This window comes from Vulpes vulpes, chromosome 10 (genome assembly GCF_048418805.1).
Source record: "Vulpes vulpes isolate BD-2025 chromosome 10, VulVul3, whole genome shotgun sequence".
NCBI classification, from domain to species: domain Eukaryota; kingdom Metazoa; phylum Chordata; class Mammalia; order Carnivora; family Canidae; genus Vulpes; species Vulpes vulpes.
Genome location: NC_132789.1, coordinates 42688103 through 42711539, shown reverse-complemented (window position 1 = coordinate 42711539; position 23437 = coordinate 42688103). Strand labels below are relative to the sequence as shown.

Below are 23437 nucleotides of genomic sequence, written 5' to 3'. Positions count from 1 at the left end.
CACTGGCTCGAGGGGAGCATGGGCCCCAAGTCCTCCCCTTCCCCAGGGTACTGGAGGCAGCGCCAAGAGGACCTAGAGTTCCAGTAAACCTAGGTTCCTTCTTTGCCCTGCAGGCTTCCTGCTATTTCCAGAAGCCCTCCTTGGTGATTCCTGTTGGAAGAAGAAATGTATGGCCTTTTGGAGAGTTAGGTCCCATTACTCCTACGAAGAGCTACTTCTTGGGATGTGCATGGTAGGACCTCACCCAAGCGTCGCTCATTCACGTGTCACCTGTTCACCGCGTCAGACATGCTTTGTCGCTCAAAGGAACCATGGTGCCCACTCCCACCAAGGGGTGTGCATGCAACGAAAGACCGTGTGTCCAAGTCCACATGGGCACCAGCTCTGGGATGCGTTTTCCCGACTTCACACGCTGCCAGCTGTTGACCCACACTTAAGACGTAGCATGACACGTGCTGAAGATTTTACTAGTAGGCGCCTCCCAAGGCCTCAAATGGGAGGCGCTGGAGACGCTAGGAGACCGTTTGCTCAGAACTGGGGCCCACGCGGGGCTCTGCACTCCACGGGAGCCTGGAATCCAGTCTGCTCTGGCTCGGGTGCCTCCTGCCTTCACAGGATGAGGCCTTTCCCCAGGCCCCCCTGCCCTGCCTTGGCACCTCCCTCGGGTTAAACGAGCCCCACCCCCCTTCACTTGCCTTCCACGCTCTGCCATCGTCTTTCCCTTCGACGACATCAGGGTCTATGTAGTTGGCATCTTCCGATGATGCCTCATATGATGCATATGGTGGAGAACATAGCACAACCCTTGGCACTGAGATACTGGGAAGAGCCCAGCTCCCCGTCTGCAGACTTTCAGGGCCATGTGTCACCATGTGCCATCAGGGTGGAGGCCGAGGGCACCCTCCATGGATACACCCCTGCAAATCCTGTCTCTCAATATTTCACCATGCCCCAGCCAACTGTTGGGGAGGCGTGCGGTGGGCGAGGGAGGAGAAGGGCCCAGAGACAACATATCTGGGAGGGGGTGTAAGGTGCTTGCAGTGGGGAAACCTCCTTTCGGTTTCCTAGTTCTCTTGAACCTCCTCAAGCAGTCTTAGTCAAAGCACATTCCTTGGAGTCAGACGTGAGAACCATAATCCGCCCACAAGGTGCTGGTAGGCACCACGAGGTCATCTATGAACCCAACGTTTCTGACTCTTCTCTGCTGCCCCAAGGCCCCAGGTGGCCCGGCTACTAAAATGGGCTGGGAGGCACCCTGGGGAGATTAGCCAGGGTTTGTTTGTTTGCTTCAAGATGCTGGCAGAAGGGTGAGTCTAGATGGCCAAGGGTAGGTACCAAGAGGTTTAAAGAGAAGGTGCCATACAGTGAGGAGGCCTTGAGTCCTGAGCCGTGTGAAGGGGGAGGTGGGAGGACCCGAGTCCAGAATTCAGCCGTGGTTTTGTAAGGGCAGTGAAGGCGCTACATGGTCCCCCTGCGTCCCCCCGCCTCCCCGGGCCCTCCTGCATCTCTCCAGGGACAGGTCAGGTGGAAGGTCACTGGACTCCTAGGACACCTTAGCATTTATCCCTACTGCTCTGCCTTTCGTGCTCTTGACTTAACACGCCCCCATCAGGCAGTGAGGTCCTAACTTCCTAGTGTCTGCCCCCCACCCCGTGGGAGCTGGGTTCACTGACCCAATAGCTGGTCACACCGCGTCAGCAGGCTTGCTGCCCAAACATGAGCATTTCGATCCCCAAACACATGTGCACGTCGACCCGTTGCCTTACGCCTTGCTAACAGTGACATTTAGTGAGCACTTACAGTGTGCGGGGAGTGTGAAGTGTCGGAGGGGGTCCCCCCCATTCTTCAGCTCCATGCCTCTACTGAGGCAGACGTTGTCGGTGGAGCAACACTGCTGACGCCCCCACCTCCTCCCTCCCCACTGCCCTGGGGGGAAGAAGCCACTTAACTGAATGGAGTAAGCTAAGCTGCTTGAGCTGATGCCACCTGGCCTGTCCCCTGTTCACAAGCAGGGTGCACGCTGGTCTCCCCACCCTGCAGGAAGTTGGGGAGAGGGGCAAAGCTGCCCGTGCAGAGGAGGCTTGCAGCTTCCTGGCTCAGCCTGGGACTGGGACTGGGTGGGTCTAATTCGGGGAAAGGCACCTTGTCCCGATACAGCACAACTCAGTCACCGAAGATGTACGTTTTATACGTTTGAACATCTCCGAAATTGGGACGCAGCTTCCAAGCAGATGGCACGACACAGTCGAATTGGCTCTGATGTTTTCCTAGTGGTACATCTCACACTCGGTGACGGCATCTTAGATTCGAAGAAACATGGTAAAGCAACAGCCCGCAGTCAGCCTTATCAAGGAGCTGCTGCCTTGGGCTCCGTCTGCCCCCACGAGTGGCGCTCAACTGGTTCTGAGCACAGGAACGGAGGAAAGGGGGCTTATTTCCTACCACCCCATCATCCCAGCACCCCAGCCCAAAGCACTTCCCGCAGCCTGACGAGGCAAGAAAATAAGACACCTTCTCCAAGCCGAGAACACGCACAGCCCGGTCCAGGGAGCGCAGAGGCTCTAGCAAGCCGGAAAAGGCAAGGGCTCACGTGGTACGTGTGCGTGTGTGCACACATGCGAGCACTCAGCCCGCATCCCCGCTTGGCTCTGATCACTGTCTCATCCCACCTTCCTCCCTGTGGCACACCCCAAAAGATTCCTCAACCCCCCTCCTCCATCCTCTCACCCGGCTCTGTCCCCCTCAATTAAGGCCACTACTAGGGGTTGAATTATGTCCCCTCAAAATCTGTATGTGGAAGTCCTAACCCCGGGACCACAGAAAGGGACTATTCAGGGACAGGTCTTTACAGGGGTCATCAGGTTAGAGTGGGGTCACTAGGATGGGCCAGGCTAGGACCCCTGGTGCGCCTCTGAAAGGGGAAATCTGGACGTGGAAGGCGGGGTGCAGACGCAGGGAGAAGTAGAGAGGCCTGGGACGGGTCCTCCCGAGTCCTTGGGAAGAGCCCACCCTGCCGACACCTTGATGTGGGCCTTCCAGCCCTGCACCCCAATCCCGGGCCTGCTGGACAACCAGCTCTGTCGTGCAGGCTGCGGCCTGGGAACGAGCACCGCCCTCCCACACCTGCTGCTCACGTGGCTTCTCCACGCTGCACATCACACTCACGGCTCCTCCCCTCCATGGCTCACTGCTCCCCGCGAGCTCCATCCCCGGCTGTCTCCCCAGAGCTCCCTTGGCTCCCCCCTGCTAGGCCCAGGTCGCCCCGGCTTTGCCCCCTGCCCCCACCCCCAGGAACCATGGCCCTCAAAGCTCCACCTCTAGCCTGCGTCTGTATGAAGCTCCAGACCCAGCACCCAGCCACCTCCTAGGCAACCCCACCTGCACAACCCACAAGACCCCAAACACATCCAAACCAAGCGTGTCATTTGCCGCCTCATGCCCCCGATGCCTCCCCACCTGCTCCCCTCCCCATGTATCGTGCATCTCAGAAAAGGGCCCCCCACCCGGGTATTGCCGGGGAAAGCCTTCCTGGCTTTACTACTCTGAGACCAGGTGACATCCTTCTCCACGCTCCCAGGCCACCCTCCCTAGACTGAGAGACCTTTCATGACAAGGACCATTCAATTCGTCTCTGCACAGAGGGACCTCAGCCCTACACTCTGGAGACACCGCAGGGCGGGTCGGAGATGGTAGAAACCCTCCCACATAAGCTCTTAAAGGTTAAGCAACTGTCACTGAAAGAGATACCTTATCACAGACAAGTTTTTATTACTTTGTCCTGCATATAGAACACACGAAATATAAAAACATCTCCGGAGTTAAAGGAAACACCCCTCCCCGCCACGCTGCCACCAGCCCCTTCCCTCCCTGGACGGGCTCAGATGGGGGAGCTGGAGGGTTGCAGGCCACCTCCCTCTGTCCAGTGAACAAGTTCCATATAAAAATAGATCTGTAGAGGGCTCCCAGGGAGCTGCACAGCCATCGCGTCTGTGCAGGGCAGAGGTCTGGGACCCCTCAGGATTGTGGGACCTCACTCCTCAGGGGAGGGGAGGTCTACCCTGGACACCGAAGTCCTGCCAACACAGCCAGGGGGCCCCTCCACAGCACAGCCAGGGGATGGGGAGGGACCCTGGACCTTTAGAGCGTGACTGCTGCAGCTGGAGATGGGGATGAGGCCCCCTCCACCCAAGGCAGGGCCCCTGGTCCTCTGGCCAGGTCCTTTCCAAGCTTGTGGGGGGGAGGGGGCAAGCCCAGAGGGGCGCTGGCAAAGGGACCGGATCCTCCAGCCCCATCAAAGGTGGAAGCATTATCTCAAGCTCCCCCTCCCCACCCCATTCCCTCAACGTCACTGGCTAGGGCAGGTGCTTGGACAGGGGGGTGCAGAGGGAGGGGCCCCAAGGAGAGAAGAGCTGCTGCTGGCAGGGTGAGGCCAAAGGCACTGCTGTGAGGCACTGTCCCCCACCGTGGGCGCTCCCCAAAAGTCCGCTGCATCTTCCCTCCCCCAGGCTCCTTCTCATGCTAGTCCCTCTGCCTGGAGGCCTCCTGTCCTAGGCCCTGCGTCTCTAGCCTGCACAAAACTCCACCCCGCCCTCAGGAGGGACACCCCCACCCCCACCTCCAAAGCCTCCTTCAACTTCTGCATCAGCCTCTCAGCTGAGAAGCCTTTTCCAGACACAGGTGCATGCATGCAAATCACGACGGTGTCCATCTGCCCTCGGGCCCACCGGCCCACCGACCCCGAGGTCTCCTGTGGGGCCCGGGGCACTTCTAGAAGGTGCCCTCGCCCCACCCCCGTACTTCTCAGTGCCTGAGCTTCTCCGCCCACCTAGGCTGAGCCCTTCATGGGCCGGCTCCATGATCTGTTCACCCCCTACTTCTCCCCCTGTGGCTCCTCCTTCCCACCCATCCCACCCCCACCCACACGCAGCCACGTCCAGGGTCGGCATAGGTCAGGGGTGACCGGGACCAACCCAGCCCCTGGAATCCTGGCCAGATCCAGCTGCCTTCCTGCCGTCCTATGAGAGCCCTGGCCTCATGATCTCCACCACCTCAGGGAAGCCCTTCTGGGTCAGGAACTCTGGGGCTAGCCCAGGGTGGCCACTCCTGCCAGAGTCCCCCAGAAGCCGGAGGGAGAGGGTGCTGCACAGGAGGCTGAGTGGTGCCCAGGAGACAGCTTGCGAGAGGTGGCCAACTCAGAGTACCCCTGGGCTACCTCGGGGAAGGGAGTTGGCATCACAAGGTAGGACCAAGGACTCTCTCTCTCTCCAGAGCCAGGCCCAGGCCCGGACTGGGAGTCGGGGGCATGGGTTCTAACCCCAGCCCTGGCCCTGACTCTTTGACCGCCCTGCCCCTTTCCTATCTGCCCAGTGTGGCTTGGAGCCTGTCAGAGAGAGAAGGTCCACCTCTGAGGGTCTCTTCACCATCCCCTGAGGCTGGAGAGCAAAGTTCACAGGTTCTCCGGGGAGAAAACATCTCCCCTCATGCTCCTCTCAGATGTCCCCCCTCCCCCCGCCCCGACCAGTTGAATTTATAAAAGGAATGCACAAGGGAGGCCTAGCTGGGTCTCAGGGGAGCACCAGAACCTCATGATGGCCTAGCCAGGACCCTCACCCTCACCCTGAGCTGTCGGCCCAAGGGCAAGGGAAGCAGAAATCAGCTCCTGAGTCTAGGGCCTTTGGGGTCCAGCCCCTGAGCTCAGCACCACCTTCTTGGCCTGGGCCTTACCACCAGTGTGCAGACAGGGCCAAGCCCAAGCACAGGGAGTAGAGGAACTTGCTCCTCCAGGCCCTTCAGGATGGGCCGCCAGGCAGCTCTGGTCCCTGCTGGGTCTCATGGGAGCATGTTAGGGACCCATGCTGCCAATAGGCTGAGAGGTCTGTGCGGAAAAAGGGGCACCCCCTGGGGTGGGCCCCAGGCCCCAGTGGGTGTGGAAGACAGAAAAACATGAACCAGGTGATTTAAAGCTACGTCTGCCCTCCCCATCCTGTCCCCCTTGGTCCCTGAGGCCCGGCGTCTCCTCCTGCTAGTAGCTCAGGGGTTCTCCCCAGGGATTTAACCCCTCTGGCCAAGGTGTTCAGACTGGGGCAAATGGGAGGACTAGGCAGTGAAATGAGGGGAACCGTGGTCCCGAACAAGCTCTGGGCCGCAGTGCAGGGAGAGCGTGCTCACTTCCACACCGCTGGGGCCCAGCCTGCCGGGGTCCAAGTCAGGGCAGGGGTCCTGGCTGCGAGGACGCGCTGCTCACACCTGCACCCCCTGGCCTTGCAGCTGGAGCACCCGTGCTCGCAGGGCGCTGATCCCGCTGAGGAGGGCCTCTCGATGTTCCGCCGACGAGATGCCCAGGTTCAGCAGGTCCCTGAAAGAAGGGTTGCTCAGACCCAGCCGGCTGAAACCCCCCTCTGCTCTCTGCCCCCGACCGCCAGGACAGGGAAGGACTCCCAGGCAGGTAGAGGTAGGGCCCCGGGCTCCTGACTCACTGGGCAGCCATCGCGGCCACGGCCTCCAGGCTCCCGTAGCCACCTGCAGCGAAGCTGTCCTTGTAGCGGCCCAGGTCCAGGGCGTCCAGCCACGCGCCCACGGAGCCGAAAGAGGGAAAGGTGGAGAAGGCACGGTCCGCCAGTGGGGTGGGAGGCCTGGGGAGCAGAGGAGCTGCGGTCAGTCCACAGCAGGGATGGGTGCCCAGACTTGGTCGCTCTGCTGAGGAGAGGCCAGCTGAGAAAGGATGGGCAACCGAGCCCCAGGGCAGACCTGGCTCCACAGGGTGCGAGGCATCACCAGAGCAGGTGAGGGCTGCAAGATACCTGGGCAGGTAGGTAAGGAGAAGGTTGCACCTGAGCCCTATAAAGGTCCTGGGCGTATATGGACCAGCCTGGGTAGGGTAGGACATTCCTAGGATGCTTTGGGAGGTGACCCATGTTATATTTGGGACAACTATTGCTCATTCCACTCATTTTATAGTCGGTGGTCACTGTACGGGACGTGTGAGGCAAAGCCCAGGACAAGTAGAGTGACTAAGAAGGATAAAAATTTACATGTGTCTGAGGCAAGCAGAATATCAGATTTATCTAGGGCAACTGGGTAAGCAGTCATACCTGGACAGGTGTGGTAGGCTGGGGTGGGGTAGGAGGTGGGGTCGGACAGGTGGGGTAGACGAGGTGGGATAGGACATGTGGGGTAGGACAGCTGGGGTAGGACAGGTGAGGTAGGCCACGTGGGGTAGGCCAGGGTGGGGTAGAGTAGGTGGGGTAGGCCACGTGGGGTAGATGAGGTGAGATAGGACAGGTGAGATAAGAGAGGTGGGGTAGACGAGGTGGGATAGGACATGTAGACGAGGTGGGATAGGCCAGGTGACATTGACCAGGTGGGGTTGACCAGGTGGGGTAGGCCAGGTGGGGTAGGGGGGGGTTGTACCCTGGCCATGCAGGGAGGCCACCCATGGAGAGGTGAGAGGTTGGCCGTATCTGGTGGTTGGGGATAGACAGGAGTGTACCTGGGACAAATGAGGCTTCAGCTGTACCTGGGAGAGGTGGCTGTAGCACACTTTGGGGGTTCTGGGTCCTGCACCATCTTGCTCAGGATACTGTGGATCTGAGAGAACCTGGGCCGCTCGCCAGGGTCCTTCTGCCAGCAGTCGAGCATCAGTCGGTGTAGCAGGGAGGGGCAGTGCCTGGGGGGTGGCAGCCGGAAGCCGTCCTCTACTGCCTTGATCACCTGCGTGGTGGAGGTGGAGGTGAGGGACAGACAGGAAGCTTGAAGTCCCTCTAGCACAGGTACACAGCCCATCCGAGGGAGCCCAGGCAGGGACCGGGCAGGACTGGAAGCAAGTGGATGGACAGCAAAGAGGGGCCTGGGGCCCAGAGGTCAAAGGGCAAGGGGCAGAGGATGGGGGGTGGGCCCTGAGGTCACTCACGTCTTGGCCAGACATGTCCCAGTAGGGCCGCTCCCCAAAGGCCATCACCTCCCACATGACGACACCAAAGCTCCACACGTCACTAGCAGAACTGAAGTGTCCAAACTGAAGCGTCTCGGGGGCGGCCCACAGCGCGGGGCTCCGGCCACTCTGCGGGCGGGGGGCAGGTCAAGGCCAGCAAGGGACGGGCCCGCACACCCAGGGGCCCACCCCACGGAGCCCCAGATCCAGCCCCACCTGCCACCCTCCCAGCTGCATCTCCAGGGAAGGCACCCCGTGGTGTCCACACTGGCACTTATTTGGGGCCAACTGGGTGGAGGGGCAGGGACGCCTCACCATGGTGGTGTAGACAGCCTCTGCGCGGTCCCGGGGGCCCCGTCCAAAGCCAGAGATCTTGCAGATAAGGCCACTGGTGACCAGCACCCGGCGGGCCGCCAGGCCCCGGTGGACGTAGCCCATTTCCGACAGATATTTCATGGCCGACGCCAGCCCGGGCAGCAGGCCCAACAGCTGCCCAGCCGCTAGCTGGCCTTCATGCCGCTGCAGGTGGAAGGGCCACACATTCAGTCCCCTGGGGCTGCGTGACCCTGGGAAGCCAGCTGGCCCTTCCTGGCTCTGCCCCGGGGCCCACCAGCTCGGCCTGGCCAGCGGGCAGCTTTTTGGGGAATGATGCCGAGTGCCAGTACCCCCAAGGAGAAAAGTGAGGGACGAAGCACAACAGGGTCAGCGGTCGCCCCTGGGGCCCAGGCCACTTACCCGCAGGAAGCTGTCCAGGGCCCCATGGCTCATGTACTCGGTGACAATCATCAAGGTGCTTCCTGCGCCCAGGGATGGGGAAGGCGCACTCTAAGTTGCCTGCTCCCCTCTGCACACACACATGCACCCTCCCACCCCCTACCCCTGCTACCTGCCCCACACCCCGCTCCCCCCCCCCCGCCCCCCCCCCCCCCCCCCCCCCCCCCCGGGCCGCTGGCCAGCCTCCCACATGACCCAGGATCCCCTAGGCCAAAGAACAGAAGAGGGGACATCTGGAGGAGGACAGGGGCCAAGGTCGAGGAGCTGCAATAAGTCTGCTAGGAAAGGTCACCCGAGGTCCAAGCAACACAGTCCCACAGCGTCACTGCAGGGCAGAAAGGTCGTTCAAGGTCAGAAGGGCTGAGTCAGTGAAAGAAAGCTGCAGCCTTGTCTGCACACTGGGCAGCTTAGGGGCTGGAGAAAGGGCCTAGGGGCCTAGGGGCCCCCCTGCCACCCCCAGGCTTGTGGAGCACGCGGCCCTACCTCGGGTGATGACACCCTCCAGCCGCACCACGTGGCTGTGGTCGAACTGGCCCAGGGTGAGGGCCTCGGCCAGGAAGCTGAGCCTCTGAGAGTCGGAGCAGCCGTCCCTCAGCGTGTGCACGGCCACGGGCAGCTCCTGGCGGCCGGGGAGCTGCAGGCAGCCGAAGGACAGCTCCCCGAAGCGCCCTGTGGGGAAAGAGCACCTCAGACAGTCCCGTGGAGCTCACTCACCCCCCGCCCCACCCCCGCCAACCCAGGCAGGGTGAGCAGCTTCTGGATCATGCGGGCGGTTCGTGGCCTGGGGCTCAGAGCCCCTGAGCTCAAACCTGGTGAACTGAGTACCAGCCATGTGATGCGGGCTTCGAAGTCGCCACCTCGGCTCTGCACGAGGCAGCTGTCGTGCCCGTTTTACAGACAAGGAACGGGTTCAGAGCTTCGAGGCACACACCCCTGGTCACACAGCTGGGCAGTGTAGACCAGGACTAGCACTCAGGTGTCTCTGGTCCCCAAGTTTGCAAATGTTCCTCCCCAAGCCACGAAGGCCTGGGACCACACCTCTGCCAGTGGCAGCCTGCAGAGGCTGGCCGGGACAGGGCTAGAGTGACGGGGGCACGGGGGCATCAGGAGAGGGCAGGAAGGCAGGATTGCAGACCCCTCCGCCATCCCCTTCCCCGTAACCTGGTGGCTGCAGGTCCCGTTTGGTGCGAAGCTGGCCCTCCTGGGCAGGCCGGGACTGGGGTGAAGGCAATGAGGGAGGGCCTGGGGGCAGAGGTGGGGTCGGGGGGGCAGGTGGGGGCTCTTGGGATGGACAAGGCTTCCTGGCTGCCCGGCTTGCCTGCTCCTAGGCTTTTCTCCAGTGTGACAGTTTTTGCATCCAGCTCCTTGGCGAACAGATGAACGGCCTGCAGCGGGTCCCCACAGCTCTGGGGGTCTAAGAACGTGCGGCGGGTCGGGACTTTGACTGGAATGCAGGGAGAGACAAGGGTGGGCTGGGGAAGGGGGTCGGCCGGGGGCAGGAGAGGTTATAAAGGGCGGCAAGGAAGAGGGCCACGGAGGGGCCAGGCGACAACTCACAGTGGAAATACAGCTCCTCCTCGTCATGGGCGTCCTGACCTCCTTTGCCATAGGGGCAGGGCCTGAGGAGGTGCAGAGTCATGCTTTGAGCCACATGGCCCCAGCCCTTCCCCTCTCACCAGCGCCCACAGTGGCAGCGCCTTATCCCTCCAAGACCCTTAAGGTCTGTGCCCTCGCGGAGGGACCTTCTTGTCTTATTTTGAAAGCTCCTCCCCGCAGCTGACAGACAATGCCAGCCCCAGACCTAACTCCTCACCCCCATCAACACTCCTAATTAGTTGCACTCAGAGCCACAATTGCACAGTCTTGCAACTCCCGACGCACCCAAATCCATACCCCAGACCTTGAACCCAAGCCGCCTGCCTGAGAACAGGTGAGCAATCGGGCGGCCCTGGCACTCACGGGCAGCCACGGTCTAGCCAGGGAAACAGGCCCTGAGGGTCAGTGGCAAGCCCGCTCACAGGTCCAAGCGGAAAAGAAGGGCGATGTGCTGGGGGGACACATAGCAGATGGGCCTGACTCGTCCCAGAGCATCCAGGATGCCTTCCCGAGGCAGAGGTGGCCATGGACCAACGGACTGCGTCACCATCAACAGAGCCACCGGCTGGCGTCAGGGGCTGCTGAGCAGGGCCTCGCTGGCCCAGAGGAGAGCCCCCAGGGGCGCTGAGCAGGTGAGCGCCGTGACTCAATCTGCACTGTAGGAAGACCACGCTGGCGTAGCTGTTGTCCCTGCAGGACCTGGCAGCTGTAGGGTTGGCCTACAGCGTGAGCACGGGCTCAAGTGACATGTAGGTGCTGGGGCCGCAGGGCTGCGAGCCTGCTAGGAGGCAGAAAGGAGGAGGGAGGGAGAAGGTAGGCATGGCTCTGGTGTTCTGGGTTGCCTGACAGTTGGCGGTGGTGCCATTTATGGGGACGGGGAGAGGAAAACTCGAGCCCAGCCAATGGGAGTCTGCAGAGCCCATGGGATAAGAAGGGAGAGGTGCAGGGTAGGGAGTTAGACGGAAGGTCAGCGGTGGGGGGGGGGGTGTTGTAGGAGGGGTCTGCTCTGGAGCTCCAGTGCGGGAGCTGGGGCATCGTCCAGGAAGAGGACAGAGCCTGGGAAGTGGGACTGTGAACAAGTCTGCGGATCCCGACGTTTAGAGGCCGGGTGGAGAGGAGGAAGAGGCCATGGAGGAGGTCACAGAAGACCCGCGGAAGTGGAAGGAAAACAGAAGGCAAATCAGGGGTGGCGACGGAAGTCACAGGAGCGAAGGAAAGAAAAAGTGGAGCAGGGGAGGGAGGTGGTGGGAGGGCCATGTTTCTAGACAGATGGGAAAGGGGGCAAAGGCTGTCATTTAGGATCAAGTGGTCACGATGGTGGTCAGCAGCACGGGCTCTGGGGTCTCAAGCGGGGACCGGCTTCCCAGCTCCCCCCACTCAGTAGCTGCAGGACTGGGTGGCTCGGATTTCTCTTTAATAAAATCGGGATAAAGACAGCCCCGCCTGACACAATACAGGTGCGCAGACTTTACTAAGCACTCCGTAAGTGTCTGCTGTTATGTGGGGCAGAGGGGGACATTAGAAATAGTAGGGGATCCCTGGGTGGCTCGGCGGTTTAGCACCTGCCTTCAGCCCAGGGCATGATACTGGAGTCCCGGGATCGAGTCCCACGTCAGGGTCCCCGCATGGAGCCTGCTTCTCCCTCTGCCTGTGTTCTCTGCCTCTCTCTCTCAAATAAGTAAACAAAATCTTAAAAAAAAAAAAAAAAAAAAAAAGGAATATAGGATGCCTGCGATGGAGAGAAGGGGTGGGCTTCAGAACATAGCAGGGAGGGCTAAGAGGAAGGCACTTCCCCTCGAGCAAAGGGAGTGGATGGGCGCAGAGACAGCTGGGTGTGCGGACCTGGGGACCAGGAGCAGGTGGCCCATGATGCAGCGAAGGAGCAGGTGCAGCAGATATGGCCGAGGGGGCAAGTGGAAAGGACAGGCCACCTGCGGTGCATAAGCAGACAGGCCAGACGCAGTACCCGGGGTGATGGCCAGGTCCGTGGCAGGAAATGGGAGAGGAAGGTGGAGGTGGAAAGAAGACAAGGTCCTTGGGAATGAGGAAGCCAAAGAACTGAGAAGCCAGGGGGTGGGACGGGTCGTCTAGGGGCCACTGAAGTCCCCAGAGTGGTGGCGGGACCTCCACGAAGGAGAGCATCCAGGAAAGGCGGGTGGGGAGGAGGGGGCAAGGCTGAGCCGATGGAGGAGTCGCAGAGGACCCGAGAAGCTTCCCCTGGACAGCACCCTCTGGTGAGAAGTGGGATGAGCCAGCGTGGAGCAGGGAGGGGAGGCGGAGAGGAGGACACCCCGCACACAGCCCGTACTGCAGGGACTCAGAGATGTCAGCCCGAGTGGCGCAGGACCGCCACCTGTGCCCATCAGCACCTGACCCGCAGATCCTGCCCATTTCTGTGCCATTGGATTTTGAGCAGGTGCGGAGACCGACCTCCAGCTTATGCTACCCGCCTGAGCACACCTGTCTCCCAGGTGCTCGTGGGCAGCTGTCCTGCACTGTCCCTACCCGGAGGGGTGTGAGGAGCCTCCTCCTGCCCCCCCTGAGCCCCTGAGCCCCTGAGCCCCCAGCCAGGACAAGAGGCTCTCAGCTCCTGTCCATTCCTGCTTTTCCAACAGGCCCAATACGGGTGTCTAAGCCCCAGAAAGGAGCTCCCTATTCCTGCCCTGCCCCCCTGACTGTCCTGGCCCCCGGCAGAGGGGCTCCTGCACTGCAGGTCAAGGCGCTCCCCTCCTCGGTCACTTTCAGTGCTTCACCAGAGGCAAAGCTGCCCCTGCAGCCCACCCACAGGCAGTGAGACGCTGAGGGGTGGAGAGGGCTCCCCAGCAGCCATCCTCTCCTCTGCTCCCTGCCCTCGCTCCAGCCCATCACATGCAGACCTTCGGGCCTCCAAGTCTGCTGACCTCAGCCCCAGCTGGGCACCTCTGTGCGGGACCAAGTGTGGCCCCGGGGAGGAGGCGGGTATACATGCCATGAGGTTCCCGCTGCATGCAAAAGGACTGGAATCTTTGAACCAAACTCAAGCTCCCCACCCTTCCCCCTACTCCCATCTCCCTTCTCTGCCCACTCTCCTGCAGGCTTCCTTCTGCAGGGGGTGGCGGGGGGGGGGGGGGCTTGTGTATGAGTTCCCCTCCTGTCCTCCCCCCTCCCACACACACAATTTCTGCCTTTCTTCCCTCTGCCTGTGTTCAAGGGCCTCGAGATCCCTTGCGGGCAGGGGCTGGGGGCCTCTGAGCGCCTCTGGAGAATCCTAATCACACCGGAGCAGCCGGAGCTGGATTCCATCCTCAGTGATGCCTTCTGACATTTAATGAGTTAAGGAGCTAAATCCCCTTCATCCCAGAGCGGCTGAGGCTGAGCGAGCTGCAGCGGCTGCCGCAGGAGCAGGGAGTGGGGGAGGGGCCTGGATCTGCACCGCAGCAAGCTGGCGTGTGCAAATCTGCACGTGTGCAAACGCAGGTACAGGCCGCAGGGCCCTGAGCACATGTCCTTCTGTGGGCCCAGTGACCCCACCCACCGGGAGTCAGCCGGCGCGCAGGGACCAGCCACTTACCTTCTCCACATGGCCAGTACGCTCATCACGGAGCCCAGGACCAGGAGGGCTGAGATGGTCACCACGGTGACGACGACCGCAGGGTTGTGGTCCCTGGGCCTGGAGGCGGCTGGGGGTAAAGCAGGAGGCTGAGGCAGGCAGAGGGCCAGGCTCCTGGGGGTGCCCCGGGGCTCAGGGAGCTTCCTCCTCTCCCAGGCTCGGGTGCCTCCACTGCACTCCAGCTGTGCGACAGAGGACTCCGGGGTCCGGACAGGGACAGGCAGGCCTGGGCCTCCCTTGTCGCCTTTCAGTTGGACACTGTAGCTCTGCAGGGGGCGCGGCCACTCACGGAGCTCCCAGCCGCAGGCAGTTACAGTAAGAGTTAACATTTAAGATCCTGTGCCCCAGGGCCTGAACTAAACCACCCCGTTGCACCTGCACCGTCACAACAAGCCAGGCAGGCTGTGTTGTCTCCATTTCACAGCTGGGTTGACCGACATTGATAGAAGTCACCTGCTTTGTCCGAGGCCCCACGACTAATAAATGGTGAACCTAAGACTTGAACCTGATTCCAAAAGCCTCTACTGTGAACTATTTCCCCAAGAGAGGGGCCCTGAAGACCCCAGGCTCTCAAGCCCATCTATCCATCTCTCTATCCCTCTATTCATCCATTCAACATGTGGATGACAGGCTGGCACCAGCCCTCGGGACACAATGATGAATGGCCCAGAATCCCTGCCCCAGAGGAGTGCCCAGACCAGGGAGGGAGACAAAGTCCTCGCTGCAGAATGAACAGACACAGAGAGCTGAGCAGAGGCTCACCCGTGTCTTCCTGAAGCCTGAGAAGAAGGCTTCGCAGATGAGGTGGGGCATCTGCCCTGGGCCTGGGAGCCTGGAAGGGTTTGGTGGCGCTTGGGCGCCCACGCTAGGTCTGGGAAACACAGAGCCTCCCCGTGGCGCTGGGAAAACAGGCTGCGTGGGGGCCCAGAGCGGCCAGATGTGAGGCTGGACAGGGGAAGGAGAAAGGGAACCGGGGGGCAAGACAGCATCTGAAGGGCCTGGGATGCCAGGCCAGGGAGCCGGGATGCCATCCTGAGGGTGATGGGGAGCCAGGGAGCCACAGACAGAATTCCTGGCCCAGGGGAAAAGGATGATGCTATCTGCTGGTGGATGGGCAGCAAGGATGGGCAGGAGGGGCCCGGGAGGGGTCCCGGTTTGGGAAAACTATTGAGGATGGGGAAGATGTTGCGTAGCCCTGAAGACTCCATTGAGACCAGATGAGACATGGGACACAGGACTCAGGCCAGCTCCGGGCTCCAGGCTCAGGGACAAGCAGGGCAGGTGCAGCGCAGCGTCCAGGGAGCGAGGGTCAACAGGGGGAGGGGAGGGGTATTTCCTAAGGGAGGATGCGCGGGGGCTGGGTGGCTGGGCCACAGGGGGCAGGGAGGGGGCTCACAGCTGGGAGATGAGGTCAGATCCCCACAGCTGTTAGGAGGATGTCACAGCCACGTGACAAGGGACAGAAGAGGAAGGGAGGGTCAGAGACCAACAAGGCCAAGGTCAGTGAGGGGATCATAGAGCCCACGGTTGCAGAGGTGCGGACGGCACCCGGGGTCTGGCCAGGCCTGAGGTGGGTGGAGCTGCCAAGAACTGTTTGAGATGCGGTGTCCGAGGGGACAAGCCTCTGAGACGCGCCCAGGGATTCCCCACCTCTTGGTATTCAGTCCCTCAAGGGTGGGTTCAAGATGAGGCGACAAGAGAGACAGTGGTTTGGCTTGAGAAACCCCCACCCCTTGGGATCCCTGGGTGGCGCAATGGTTTGGCACTGCCTTTGGCCCAGGGCACGATCCTGGAGACCCGGGATCGAATCCCACGTCCGGCTCCCGGTGCATGGAGCCTGCTTCTCCCTCTGCCTGTGTCTCTGCCTCTCTCTCTCTCTGTGTGACTATCATAAGTAAATAAAAAAAAAAGAAAAAGAAAAAAGAAACCCCCACCCCCAGTCCCTCACTCGCAGTCTCTGAAAGAATCGAGTTGCTGTGTGATGAGGAGCCCTAGGGAGAAGCCCAAGGGGCGGAGAACTGCGTGCATCCAGCAAGAAACAGCCTGTGAGAACCCGAGCCTTGAGATGACCGCAGCACGAGGGACCCTGAGGCAGTGGCGCCCCGTTAAGCTGCACCCAGAGAGGCCTGGCGTGCAAAAACCACCAGAGAACAAATGTCTGTGGTTTCCAGCCCCTCGCCTTGGGGTAACTCGTTACGCAGCAGTGGGTAGCTGATACGGTCCTTCATCGTGCTCCTGTGTTAGGGTCTCGGCTCACTGGGGAAGAAGGGCTCTGCAGACCGGGAGACCTATTCCCCCAGAGCCGGGGCCACAGCACAGGAGGCGGGGGGGTCCGAGCAGTGTCTACTCACCGAGAAGCACCAGGTGAACGGAAATCATCAGCCCATTCCAGCTAACAGCCCCCAGCTCCCGCCCCGACCTCCCTCGCTCCAGCCAAACCCGGGCGCCTCTGCTCGCATGGGATTCCTCTACCCAAAATGTTTTCCCTGCCCACCTCCACACGTCGAATGCTCCCCAGCCTTCAAGACGGGGCTCTAATCTCCCCCTGCCAGCACCTGGCCGAGGTCTGGCACAGACAGGCGTTCGAGCAAGAAGTGCTGTCTCTCTTCCCAGAACCCAAACTCCCTCAACATTTTATCTCCACCTCCCTTTGGGCTCAGAGCTCTTCCTATCTTGGATTAGACTCATGTAGCAGGTTGGAAAGAATTATTATCTTGACAGCTAGTGTCAGAATGCCTCTTAGGGGGAACTGCCTTTGTCCAGGAAAATACTTTCATGAACTGCTCGGGGCAGATAGAGGTGAGACCCTGAGGACAGGGTTAGCAGCAGGCAAAACCACCAAAGCCACAGCTAAGCAGCTCATCTCTCCCCATGAAAGGGGATTTGGGGGTGGCTGGGGGAGAAGAGGAGCCAGGGGACGGAGGTGAAGGGACCAAGCGGGTAGCACAGGGTATCTGATGTTCAGCTTTTGTTCTGTCATGTCCGGGTAACAGCATTATTGGAGAAATTATTCGCGTACCATACAACTCCCCCCACGGAACGCAGGCAATCCTCACTTTGTGTTGTTTTGTTTATGGCCGTAGCACAACCCCTTTGTGTCCCCAACCTTCAGTGATGTGTGCTTCTCACTCCAAGGCCCAGTGGGGAAAGGGGTGGCATCCCACAGTTGAGTCTATGTCACGGCAGAGAGGGACAAGCAGAATGGGAAAGAATCTAGCCGTCAGAGCAAGAAGGGACCAGGAGGCTAAACCTCCTCCCAAGAAAATAGCAAGAATCTTGGAGAGGGCACGGGATGTTTCTAGAAGACATGAGAGGTCCTGAGAGGCTGGGAGACCACAGCTGAGACATGGCTTCTGCAGCCCCTACCCCGTGAGCTCCCCCAGGACAGGCCCCCCATTTAATTCACGGCATGAATAGGCCCTAGTGGGTGGATTCCAAATTCATTAATTATTTAGATTGTCATTAAACCGTTCTGCAGGCTCCCTTAATTGCATAGATAACCACTCCCTCCCCAGGCTGTGTCTCCACCCCAGCCCCATCCGGGGAAGAGTTTTCCCTGCCCAGACCCTGCCCACTCACACACACCACTTACCCTCCCCTGGGGTCTGCACTTCAATGGAGGGATTGAAGCTCTGGGTCTCCCAGGAGGGTCCCGGAGAAGCCGCCCGGATCTGAAAGACGTAGCGGGTAGCCGGCTTCAGGTTGGTGACAGTGACCGCAGGTGCCCCTGTCTTCACCGTGGAGTAAGTCTGTTCACTCTGACCCTGAGGAAGGACCAAGATGTGAGGCCTGGATCCAGGGCCAGACCCGAGCTGCTTGGAGAATGATGGGGTGGGGGGGGGTGGAGAAGTGCCTTTAGTCCTTAGTCGAGCTCACAGCAGGACCCTCCACAGTCTGGGGAGGGTCCCCACAGGTTTCTTCTGTAGGCTCCCCAACCCATCTCTCCATCCAGGCTCCCACCTGCAGTCAACAGTCCCTGAGGCTAAGAGCAGTAAGAGAAACTTTAGAGAAGACACTAGACACCCTTCTTGGGGACAGACATCAGGCGCTGACGGTCCAGAAGCTGAGTTGGGCCTGATGCCTCAGAGGAATGAGAAAAGGCCTGACACCTGCCCGGCCCCTGTCAGCTCACAAAAGTTTTTCCTTCTCTTTGTCATCTGGTTTTCACAAAGTCCTGCAAGTCACGAATTCACAGACAAGGAATCCGGCACAGAAAGGTAGAGAGCCCGCCTGAGGCCTCCACTGGACAGTGGGGACAGTGACAACTGTCACGGAGTGAGCGTCAGCTCACTGCCAGCTGCTATGCTAGGCTCTTTAGAGGCCTGGCTACGTACAGCGCTCACAACAGCAATTCTTTCGTCTTTGGTAGGTGACAGTCACATCAAGGAAGGGTCAGAATGACACCGTCTTGATGCCTTCAGGTTACGTGCTCTATCTCTATATCACACGGCCGCCAGCGCGTGTGAGCAGCCATCATTTCATCTCTGCCCACCGCCCTCCCACCTTATTAGAGCCCCTGCCACTCCCACGGCCCCCTGGCATCACATGGCCCAGTTCTGTGGCCACCGTATTCAGGCTTGGGGCAGAAACTGGGCCAATCAGCATCTCCCTTCCAGGTATCTGAATGGCCATGGAAAGATAGTGAGACAGTGGCTGCAGGTGGGACCTCTGAGACTGGCGAGGGGGGTGGGGGTGGGCGGAGCAAAGAGGCAAGGCTGCCAACCCGGGCAGCTGTCACGTGCCCTGAGCAAGCCCCCGGGGAAGAGGACGCAGGACTGGTGTGCACACAGAAGTGCAGGTGAGGAGCAGCCTCCGACACCTGTGGTCCCTGGGTTCCAGGCGATGCCCCTGCAGCCCTTGAAACAGAGCTCCTGTTGTACAGACTCTGCTTTTCAAGGGTTTTTGTTCCCTCAAATTCACACCCCCTTAGAGCCTGGAGCACCAAGTCAGCTCAGCTTCGGGACTCTGTCTCTATGCCCTGACAACCCCCCCCCCCCCAGTGTCGGTTCAGCTCCTAGCCCTATGCTGAAAGGCCCCACCTCTCCTTCTCCCAGGACAGTCCTCTGCCTCGAGCTGCAGACCCACAAAGCCCACCCAGAGGTGCCAACACTGCAGTGGCCAACCCAAGCTCACCCTCTTAACCCAGACCTGCTCCTCCTCCTCAGCTGGCGGCACCTTTGCCCCCTAGATCATCCAGCAGTGACTCAGGAGTCCCTCCTCCTTCGTGTTTGTGCCCCACCCCCCAACTCACAGCTCTCAGTAGACTTCCAGTATTCAAAAACTATTATCTGATTCAGCCAAGAAGTCCCCGGAGTCACTAAGGGGTGAGTGAAGTTCTGACACATGAAATGCTGAAGATGAAAGCAAGGTTTCGCTTGGATGAATAAAATTTGCACCAAGGTGAGAAACACTCTTAACTCTACATATCACATTTAGAGACAATAAATGTATGGGGCAAAGAGATAGTGGGTCGGGACATAGCTCCATTTGTCAAGTCGAGGCTGAACTGCAACCACAGATTTGACAACAGAGATACAAGAAGTCAGCAGAAATGGGGAAAAGCATCCTATAAGGACCCACTGGCTGTATAAGGAGCACCGTGTATCTTTTCTTCTTATTTGTAAAACGATGTATGACACACCCTGTGTATCAGTAAAATTCTAATAAGAATTCATCATTCATTCATTGCTCTGGAGGCCAGGGTGTTAGACATTCACCAGCAGCAGCACACCCGCCAAGTTCTAGGGGACGCCTCCCCTCGGTCATACATTTTCGTGAATTTTGAAACAATATGGTATTTCTGCATTCTTTCTCTTAAATAGGGTTGCAAAAAATAAAAAATAAAATAGGGTTGCAAAATTGCACGTATGGGGTCTGGCCACGGGAGACCTGCATCAGCCCCCAGGGAAGGTTCTCAGGGGGCTGCAAACAGCAGGCAAAGCGGTGAGGATGGAGGTTGCAGAGTGGTGAGGAGCGAGGGGGCGACCAGCAGGTGGGCGGCCGCGCCCTGCACCCAGCGGGAGGCCACCTAGGAGGCGGGGGATTTGCTCCCGACGGAAGGTAAGGAGGCTTTTGCAGAGAGAAGGTAGAGAAGGAAGCAGAGGCGCCGAGGGGACCGACCTCAGCCCCCGAAGGCAGCCCCAGGTCCCGCCCCAGACCCCGCCTCACCTTCTCGTAGTATCGGATCTCGTACTCGGTGCCGTTAGCCCCCGGGGCTCCGGCGGGGACGGGCTCCCGCCACGACAGGGACACGCTCTGGGGCTCCACTCGGTCCCTGCGGATCTCATCCTCCTCCCAGGGCGCTGAAAGTAAGGAAGGCGGGGGGTCTCCGCGGGATCCCACCGCTGGATGCCACCGCGGGCAGGGGCAGGGGCAGGGGCAGGGGCAGGGGCAGGGGCAGGGGGCTGGAAGGGCGGGGCTGCAGGCCGGGGGGCGGGGCCAAGGGGCGGGACTGCAGGCGGGGGCGGGGACAGGGGCGGAGCGTGTGGGTAGGGGCGGGCCAAGGGGCGGGGTATGCACGCAAGGGGCGGGGCGTGCATGTGGTGGGCGGGGCCAGAGGCTCCTGGGGGCGTGGCCTCCGCTGTCCAGTCCTGAAACCGGAGGCAAGGGAGGCTGCTCACCCCCCAGCTCTCAGCTAGCCCTGTTTCGGCCTCTGCGGGGAGGCGGGGGACGCGGGCAAGCCACCTGCTGCCTGCCCACCCCCTGCCCTCCAGCAGCCCTAGTGGCGGCTGGTTCTAACTCTCCAGGTTCTTTCTACACTTTCTGTGGTTTGGAGACATTAAAGAGCACAGGAGGCAGGTAAACAACCTCCTTAGCTCTTCTAACAGTCTGGTCAAGAGGCAATACACTGGGCGCACTAGGGACCGCAGGAAACTACCTCGTCATAATAGAGACCATATATGAAAAGCCACAATGAACATGCTCAAAGGTGGTAAACTGAAAGCCTTCCCTTGAAGATCAGGACCGAGGCAAGGACGTCCACGCTTGCACTTCTATTTAACATAGTACCGGAGTCCTAGCCAGAGAGCTTCGGCAAGAGAAAGAAACCAAAGGCACTGAGATTGGAAAGAAAGAAGTAAAGTTATTTCAGTCCGCAGGTGACATAATCTTGTACATAGAGAAAATCCATAATCTTGTATGTAGAGAAAATCCTAAGAATTCCACAAAAGCACTGTTAGAAATAAGTGAATACAGCAAAGTTGCAGGATACAAAGCCAACACGCAAAAATCAGTGGTGTTTCCACACACTAACAATGAACAATCTGAACAGGAAATGAAAAAAAAAAATCTCGCTTATAATTGCAGCAAAAAGAATAAAATACTTAGGAATAAACTACACAAAAAATGGCAAACATTGCTGAAAGAAATTAAAGAAGAATAAATGGAAAGACATCGTGTTTATGGAGTGGAACACTTAATATTGTTACAATATCCTTGCTACGCAAAATGACCTACAAATTCAGTTCAGGTCCTATCAAAACCCCAAAGGTGTTTTCTGCAGAAATAGAAAAGAAATCCTAAAATTCACATAGAAAATCAAAGGACCATGAATAGCACTATGATCCTGAGAAAGAAAAACAAGGCTAGAGGCCTTGCGCTTTTTGACTTCAAAAACATTGCAAGGCCACCATAATCAAAACAGTTTGTCACTGTGTATAAAAACAGAAATACAGACCAACTGAACAGAATAGAGAGCCCAGAAATGAGCCTTCACATATACAGTCAAATGATTTTTGATGAGAGTGCCAAGCCTACAGAGGGGAAAGGACATTCTTTTTAAGCAACCATGCTGGGAAAACTGATTATCCACATGCAAGAGAATGAAGTGGACCCTTACCTCACACCACATATAAAATCTAGCATGAAATGAATTATAGACCTAAATGTACGACCTGTAACTATAAAAGTCCTAGAACAAGAAAATAAGTAAAATTTGCCGTATAGAAAATGAGAGGGGCGCCTGGGTGGTTGAGTGTCTGCCTTTGACTTAGGGCGTGGTCCTGGGGTCCTGGGACCCAGTCCCACCTCGGGTTCCCTGCAGGGAGCCTGATTCTCCCTCTACCTGTGTCTCTGCCTCTCTCTGTGTCTCTCATGAATAAATAAAATCTATAAATAAATAAATAGGGATCCCTGGGTGGCGCAGTGGTTTGGCGCCTGCCTTTGGCCCAGGGCGCGATCCTGGAGACCCGGGATCGAATCCCACATCAGGCTCCCGGTGCATGGAGCCTGCTTCTCCCTCCGCCTGTGTCTCTGCCTCTCTCTCTCTCTGTGACTATCATAAATAAATAAAAAATTAAAAATAAAATAAAATAAAATAAAATAAAATAAAATAAATAAATAAATAAATAAATAAATCTATCTATCTCCTGGAGAAAATATAGAGGGGTGCCTGGGTGACTCAGTCAGTTAAGAGTCTGACTTTTTTTAAGATTTATTTATTTATTTTAGAGGGAGAGTGAGAGAGTGAGAGCAAGTGGAGAGGCAGAGGGTGAGGTGGGGAGAAGGAGAGAGAGAGAGAATCCCCAACCAGACTCCCTGCTAAGCTCAGAGCCCTGATGCAGGACTCAGTCTCACAACCCTGAGATCATGACCTGAAGCAAAATCAAGAGTCGGACACTCAACTGACTGAGCCACTCAGGTACCCCTGTGTCCAAATTTTGAACTCAGGTCTTGATCTCAGGGTCATGAGTTCAAGTCCTGTGCTGGGCTCTGTGCCGGGCTTGGAGCCTACTTAAAATAAAATAAAAAAATATTTATGGGGCACCCTAATTGCTCAGTCAGTTACACATCTGACTCCTGATTTCTGCTCAGGTCACGAAACTGCTCAGTGGGCAGTCTGCTTCCCCCCTCCCTCTGTCCCACTGCTGAGTATATATCCCAAGAAAATGAAATCACTACCTTGAAGAGATATCTTCACTCTCATGTTCATTGTAGTATCATTCACAAGAGCCAAGATATGGAAATTACTTCAGTATCTGCTGATGGATGAATGAATAAAGAAAAGAAAATGATATGTGCAAAAAAAAAATGCTATTCAGCCATTAAAAAAAAAAGAAAGAAATCCTGCCATCCTCAAGAACATGGATGAACCTTGAGGGCATTATGCTAAGTGAAATAAGAAAGACAGAGACAAATACTGCATGGTTTCACTTATATGTAGAATCTAAAAATAAAACCAAACTCACAGAAACAGAGAGTAGATTGGTGGCTGCCAAGGGCTAGGGGCTGGAGGAAATGGGAGATATTGGTCAAAGGGCACAAACTTCCAGCTAGAAGATGAGTAAGTTCTAAGGATCTAATGTACAGCAGGGTGACTTGAGTCAACAGTACTCTATTGTATAATTGAAAATTGCTAAGAGAGATCTTAAATGCTTTCACCACACACACACACACACACACACACACGGTAACTACAAGAGGTGATGGATGTGTTAACTGTTTCATGGTAGTTATGCTACAATATATACACATACTGAATCATCTCACATGGTACACCATGAACACTAACAAGTTATGTGTCAATTATATCTCTATAAAGCTGGAGAAAA

At 58.1% G+C, this 23437-nt stretch overlaps 1 protein-coding gene across 4 annotated transcripts in view; it reads right to left on the bottom strand.

Moving 5' to 3' along the window:
- Window positions 1-3744: 3744 nt before the first annotated feature.
- EPHA10 (EPH receptor A10) overlaps window positions 3745-23437 on the bottom strand; it is a 41651-nt gene continuing 21958 nt past the window's right edge. Inside the window, exons 6-17 of one of the 4 annotated variants that reach the window (XM_072723791.1) lie at window positions 20058-20191; window positions 17482-17653; window positions 13851-13959; window positions 10262-10323; window positions 10023-10148; window positions 9188-9373; window positions 8666-8727; window positions 8246-8449; window positions 7910-8059; window positions 7517-7710; window positions 6477-6632; window positions 3745-6355 (exon numbers count right to left, since the gene is read on the bottom strand). In XM_072723791.1, coding sequence (XP_072579892.1) covers window positions 6241-6355; window positions 6477-6632; window positions 7517-7710; window positions 7910-8059; window positions 8246-8449; window positions 8666-8727; window positions 9188-9373; window positions 10023-10148; window positions 10262-10323; window positions 13851-13959; window positions 17482-17653; window positions 20058-20191 — 1670 coding nt within the window. In that variant the 3' untranslated portion in view covers window positions 3745-6240. Of the gene's footprint in view, window positions 6356-6476; window positions 6633-7516; window positions 7711-7909; window positions 8060-8245; window positions 8450-8665; window positions 8728-8886; window positions 9030-9187; window positions 9374-10022; window positions 10149-10261; window positions 10324-13850; window positions 13960-17481; window positions 17654-20057; window positions 20192-20401; window positions 20945-23437 lie in introns of those variants that run through there. The other 3 variants (XM_072723792.1, XM_072723794.1, XM_072723795.1) reach the window with 3 other exon arrangements.